At 36.5% G+C, this 5,907-nt stretch overlaps 1 protein-coding gene across 1 annotated transcript; it reads right to left on the bottom strand.

The window, feature by feature from the left end:
* Positions 1–1,984: 1,984 nt before the first annotated feature.
* Positions 1,985–5,131, bottom strand: LOC110894286. The gene is made up of 5 exons (XM_022141491.2): positions 4,751–5,131; positions 3,267–3,399; positions 2,652–2,869; positions 2,406–2,579; positions 1,985–2,235 (listed from the first exon to the last, which is right to left on the bottom strand). Exons 1-5 carry the CDS (start codon positions 4,949–4,951, stop codon positions 2,149–2,151), a joined length of 813 nt encoding a protein of 270 aa, XP_021997183.1. The 5' UTR covers positions 4,952–5,131; the 3' UTR covers positions 1,985–2,148.
* Positions 5,132–5,907: the final 776 nt, after the last annotated feature.

Below are 5,907 nucleotides of genomic sequence, written 5' to 3'. Positions count from 1 at the left end.
ACATTAAAATTCTAAGAACTAAACCAACTATTGCCATTCGATTTTAAAATCAATGTTTGAGAAAAAAAAAAAAAAAAAAAAAAAAAAAAAAAAAAAAAAAAAAAAACCCATTCAGGGGGACTATTGGTATCCTGATCATGCTTAATTAAATGTGATAGACCAATTTGAGACGATCAATCTCCAAATAGACTCGTTTAGTGGGTTAGGCTCCAAGAACAAGATAGAAAAAAGGAACATTACTTTGCGATAATTTTCTTCTTAATATAAAGTTGCAAGCTTACAATGCCGTTTATAATAGGCTTACATTTAAAACAGCTGAAAGAAAGTTAAAGAGGAACATACATGGACAAGACCATTAAGCAATGTAGAATATAACTACTATGAAACATATAAGAAATTGCAGCAAAGTGTATACATGACAACGTGGGTGCATATGGTGTACGAGGATATTGACTAGTTTAGCGAGTATCATTACCACGAGCTTGGCTTCAAAACGTTCTTGTCCTTAAAAATGGAATGAGTTTGCCATGGCGGTCGCCATTCTAGTCGGACAACCACATACGGAATGGTCTCGATGTAACACCATGGTAAACACCAATCACGTCTGGCGGTGGGAGTCGGTTCTTCATAGTTCATAGTTTAAGGGTTTAACCAGTAATGATTGTTTTGGTGATGGTGCGGGTTTTCGGCGCTTATAACGCTTCTTGTGATTGGTGTGTGAAGGTTATGGATTGTTTTGGTGATAGTGCTGGTTTTCGGCGCTTCTGTAACGCTCTTGTGATTGGCGTGTGAAAGCTATGGATGGAGTCAGGGGCTGTTTGGCAACGTCTGAATGGTTAAGTGCTGAATGAGTAAGAGGTCTGAATCATTAAGTGTTGAACCAATAAGATGTCTTAACCATTAAGAGCCTGTATAATGCTTAACCGTTCAGAGGCAATGTCTGACCAATTCAGATTAGAGGTCTTAACCATTCAGACTTTGTATAAATCTTAACCATTCAGAGGCAAATGTCTGAACCATTCAGACATCTGCTCGTGAAACAAACAATCTGAACCATTACGTGCTGAACCAGTAAGAGGTCTGAACCATTAAGAGCCTCATTAAGAGGTAAACAAACAGCCCCTCAGTTTTGTTTGTGTTGACGGTAAAGGGGGATTGAAGGTTAGGAGTAGGAGTGGTTGTGGGTTTGGAAGTGGGGTTTGCTACTAAAGTCAATGAACGAACAGTAGTGTTATACTTAAGTTCACTTTGGGATGCAAACTTCTTTTCAAGTAAATCCGCAAGGCCGAGTTGTGTTGGAGAGGATATTTGAGACGGTGGTGCATGATTGACTTTGGATGAGTCTCGTGTGTGGACGGTTGATGGGGAGATGGTTTCAGTGACGGTGTCGGTATTAGGGTCGTTGTGGATCGGTGTTCGGCGAGGAAACGCCATTTGGGTTTCAAGTTTGGCGCCAATCAGATCAAGATCGGCTTTGAGCTTGGCTTTTTGTTCGGTGAAGAGGGCTGAAATTCAACAGTGGGAGTTGGCGGCATTTTGGGAGGGTCAAAAGATTTTTAGACATCGCTAACGTATCATCAAGTGACGGTGGCTCCTTGCGGGAAGGAGAACGGCTCAATGAAAACACCATCATTCTAGACCGTTTTGAGATGGTCAATCTCCCAATAGACCCGTTGAGTGAGTTAGGTTCCAAAAACAAGATAAGAGAAACGAAACATTACTACGCGATAATTTTCTTCTTAATTCCTTCATAAAAAAGTTGCAATGCCTTTCGTAGGTTTACAATTAAAATAAACGGAAGTTAACAGGAACATGCATGGACTAGACCACTAAGCAATGTAGAATATAAGTAACACGAAACATACAAGAAATTGCAGCAAAGTGTATGTGCATGGCGACGTGTGCATTCATGAGGGCTACGTGGGTGAATATAGTGTACGTCGATATTGACTAATTTAGCACGTATCAATGAAGCAGAAGTTGATTTCAAACTATAAAACCAAAATCTTATATTCTTTAAATTAACCAAACATCAATTAATTGTGTTTAAAAGATATAACAGACTATAATCTACTTGCCATTAATCTGGCAAATGTAGATCTCTTCAGACACACAATATTTATAACCAAAATCTATCCACCATTTTTTTTAGAAGATATCAGGATGGAATCGTCCAGGAATGGAGTTGTTTCCCTGAGCTTGTTTTAGATGCATCGTTAATGCATAGTTATTCACCTGCAAAAATCAACAACATGCGACTCACTTTAATATCCACGTGTATTTCCTATTTTTCTATCAGATATTTTGTTTGGATAGTTTATGCATCTTGTTTCCATTATGTGGTATGAGAAAATACAAATAGTCTTATATGAATAAAAGCATAAAATGAAGTTGTAAGGGTAGACCTCAAGTGTCCTCAACTGCTCTTGATATTGAGATAATAACTGCTTCAACTGCTGCACTTCTACAGTCCTCTCATCATATTCTTTTTGACGTTCATGTTGAATGGCTACGGCACGTTTCAGTATAGCGTTCTCCCTTAGAAGAACTTCAATTTGCCCCTTGAAGACTATATTTTCCTGAAATTAAAAATAAACCCAAATAAGAAATTGCACACAGTGTGCGTTTGACTGTTTGAGGGAGGGGCTTGCCTTGTGAAGGGTTTCTGCTGCATCACCGACAGCACGTTCGGATATGGATTTTTCCAAACGTTCGAGTACATGCATGGCACGAAGTCTAGCATCGTCAATGCTGGTGGCACTTGTCATCTCTGTCACAAACAATTCAACCCATTCGGCACCGTTTTTGGGGATATTCTCACTAGCTGATGAGTTATTCAAAGAAACGTCTTCAGTAGTAATAACCGGGCCTGCACTTTTCATTAACAAAGGACTTTGTCTATTAGAAAGAAGCAGAAAGTACAAATCGATGCTATCAGTCGATATCAGAAAGTGACGGATAACATTTATTGATGCAGGGACGCCTAAATTAAATTAAATTAAATATTAACGATATCTTTTATTTATTCAAATTTTAATTTCCTAATATTTTTTTATTTTGTTTCCTATTTGATAAGTCTTGTGATTGTACTATAAATAGGGGATTTAGGGTTTATTGTTATGGGAGTTTTTTGATTGAATTGAGTTAAAAAGAACAATGTTCTTGAACCTTTGTGGTTCTTTTTATCGTCATTGATTACTAATCGTTCTTGAGCCATTTGATCGCACGCGAAACTGCATCATTTATGATAAAAGCAAATGAGTTACCTTTTATGGTTATTGGGTTTGACTGTGCAGGCGAACCTGTTGCCCCGTCAACATATCCAAGAGAGAGCTCAGTGAGACTCTTGATGGCAGAATCTAAATCATTTCCACTCTTTTCTAGTGCTTCTTCCAGAAGCTGAAAACGGGATTATCTTTTCAATTAGAATACATCTTTAGATATCACGACAGTAATGTAATTTCAACAACTCTAGATATTAAAATCTACATGTGTGCAATTGTTTAAACATTAGGCTTGACATTGCAAAATGTATTTAGGGACAATAGCGCACAAAATTCAAATCAGATTATATACAGACATAGACACTGCAAAATATGCCATATATATGCAACAACAATACCACTACGGGCAATCGTTCCTATAATCATATCTATACACACTCAGATCTAATAATGAATTGTTTTCATTCATGTATTTTAAAAGCTTAATTGATCTATGCGTTTTATCTGATGATAGTAATGTATTTTCAACAACGCTAGATATTAATGCTCACATGTGTGCAACTGTTTATACATTAGGCTTGACATTGCAACATGTGTTTAGTAACGTAATTTAAAAAAGCTTAATCACAGTTCAAATCAGATGACACACAGGCACAGACAATGGAAATCACACATATATGTAACGAAAACACCACTACAAACAATTGTTAGTATAACTATATTTATACACATTCAATTCAAACAACGGATCCGTATCATATACGTATTTCAAAATCTTAATTGCAATTCAGATCAGATGATACACACACAAAGACACTGCAAATGACATATATAACAAAAACACCACCACGGACAATCGTTTCTACAACCATATCTACACACATTCAATTCAAACAATAGATTTATATCATTCACGTATTTTAAAAGCTTAATTGCAATTCAAATCAGATGATACACAAGCATAGACCCTGCAAATGTCATATATATGCAGCAAAAACACCACTACAAACAATCGTTACTATAACTATATCTATACACATTGAATTCAAACAATATTTGTATCACTCACGTATTTTAAAGCTTAATCCCAATTCACATCAGACGATACACACGCATAGACACTTCACATAACACATCTATGCAAGCAACAAAAACACCGCTACGAACAAGCCTTCCTATAACTATATCTTTACACATTCATTTCAGACAATAGATACAATAGATTTGTATCATTCACATATTTTAAAAGCTTAATCGCAATTCATATCAGATGATACACAAGCATAGACACTGCAAATAACATATATGCATCAAAAAACATCACTACGAACACTAGTTCCAACAACTATATCCATAGACATTCAATTCAAACAACAGATTCATATCATTCACGTATTTCAAAAACCTAATCGATCTATACGTTTGACTTAAACAATAGATCAACTGATTTGAATCAATCCAAACACATAATTACATAAACAGCTAACTCCAGATACATACGATTGCAAGAGAATAAACGCACTAACCTTCTTATCCATATTAGGAAAAACCGATCGGAGCTTATCGATAAGCGACGGCGACGGCGGTGAATTGACGAACGATGAAAACTTAACCGGAGAAGTCGAATTAAAGCACCGAATCTTCTTAGAAGCAGGCGGAGATGCAGAATTTGGTGAGGTTTGCAGGTCGTCGAAGAACGATCTCTTTCCGCACACAATCGCAGACATTGTTTGCTGAAATCAGTTGAATTCAAACACGCAAATCTGGTTTTCTAACAATCAGGAATCAATTTGATGTATTGGAACTGTAATTTGAAGTGAATTAGGGTTAGGGTTTTGGGTGTTCTTGTTGAAGAAGATGAGATGATAATAATATCTGGTTTTATGGGGAATGATACGCATGTGATGAGCGCGTGTTTTGTTCGATAGGGATAACTTTTAAAATTGTAAGTTTGATGAAATGGTATGTTTGATCCCTCTGTTTTTAGTTCTTTAGTTTTGTTGATAAAGATTTTTTTTGTTATTAAAATTTGAAATAACAAATTGATCTTTTAATATTGGGCCGGGTGGTGTGGGCTAACGTCTCATGTCATGTAAGCACGATGGTTTCTCTTACACTGATGCTAAGGCGTCGTAGGGAGAATTGTTGTGAGGCTGGCGAGCGCTATGTATGGGGAATGATGGATTGAATGTGGATACGACTGTGGGTAACAGTCAATTTTATATAAAAAAATAAACAATAAATTCAAACCTTATATATGTTATACAAATCATTCAACCAAATCACATACAATCCAGTCACAACTCATAAACATTCTCAATCCTCAAACGTTTTTATTTCTCTTTACTTTTTGTAAAAAAGATGTCTTCTCATTCGTCATCCGACTCATCAAATTTTGACGTGGGAATGCTCGGCGACTTGATTATCATAGCAGCTAAGGAGGTGGTTCAACTTTTATGAGGAAATTGAATCGTCCCAGCCACGTACAAGACAAAGACCCTTTGAAAGAGATCGGTTGGGTGCTCATCGACGTTCGGTAGATTATTATTTTGCTCAAAACCCTTTGTATGATGATACACACTTTCGTATGAGTCGCCAAATTTATTTTAGAATTTCAGTGGTTTAGAAAGCGAGTATACATATTTCAAACAAAGAGAAGATGCAAGACGTAAACTTGGATTCT

The sequence above is a fragment of the Helianthus annuus genome, chromosome 12, assembly GCF_002127325.2.
Source record: "Helianthus annuus cultivar XRQ/B chromosome 12, HanXRQr2.0-SUNRISE, whole genome shotgun sequence".
Taxonomy (NCBI): Eukaryota; Viridiplantae; Streptophyta; class Magnoliopsida; order Asterales; family Asteraceae; genus Helianthus; species Helianthus annuus.
Note: the sequence above shows the minus strand (reverse complement) of the source record. Positions and strands in the feature narration are given on the sequence as shown.

What these genes read in the sequence shown, in the direction of transcription:
- LOC110894286 (XM_022141491.2), bottom strand. Translation starts at nt 4,951, where the DNA reads ATGTCTGCGATTGTGTGCGGAAAGAGATCGTTCTTCGACGACCTGCAA. An exon ending in AAACCCAATAACCATAAAAG is followed by an intron (nt 2,870 to 3,266) that starts GTAACTCATTTG and finishes TGAAAAGTGCAG; the next exon opens with GCCCGGTTATTACTACTGAA. An exon ending in CAGCAGAAACCCTTCACAAG is followed by an intron (nt 2,580 to 2,651) that starts GCAAGCCCCTCC and finishes TTTTAATTTCAG; the next exon opens with GAAAATATAGTCTTCAAGGG.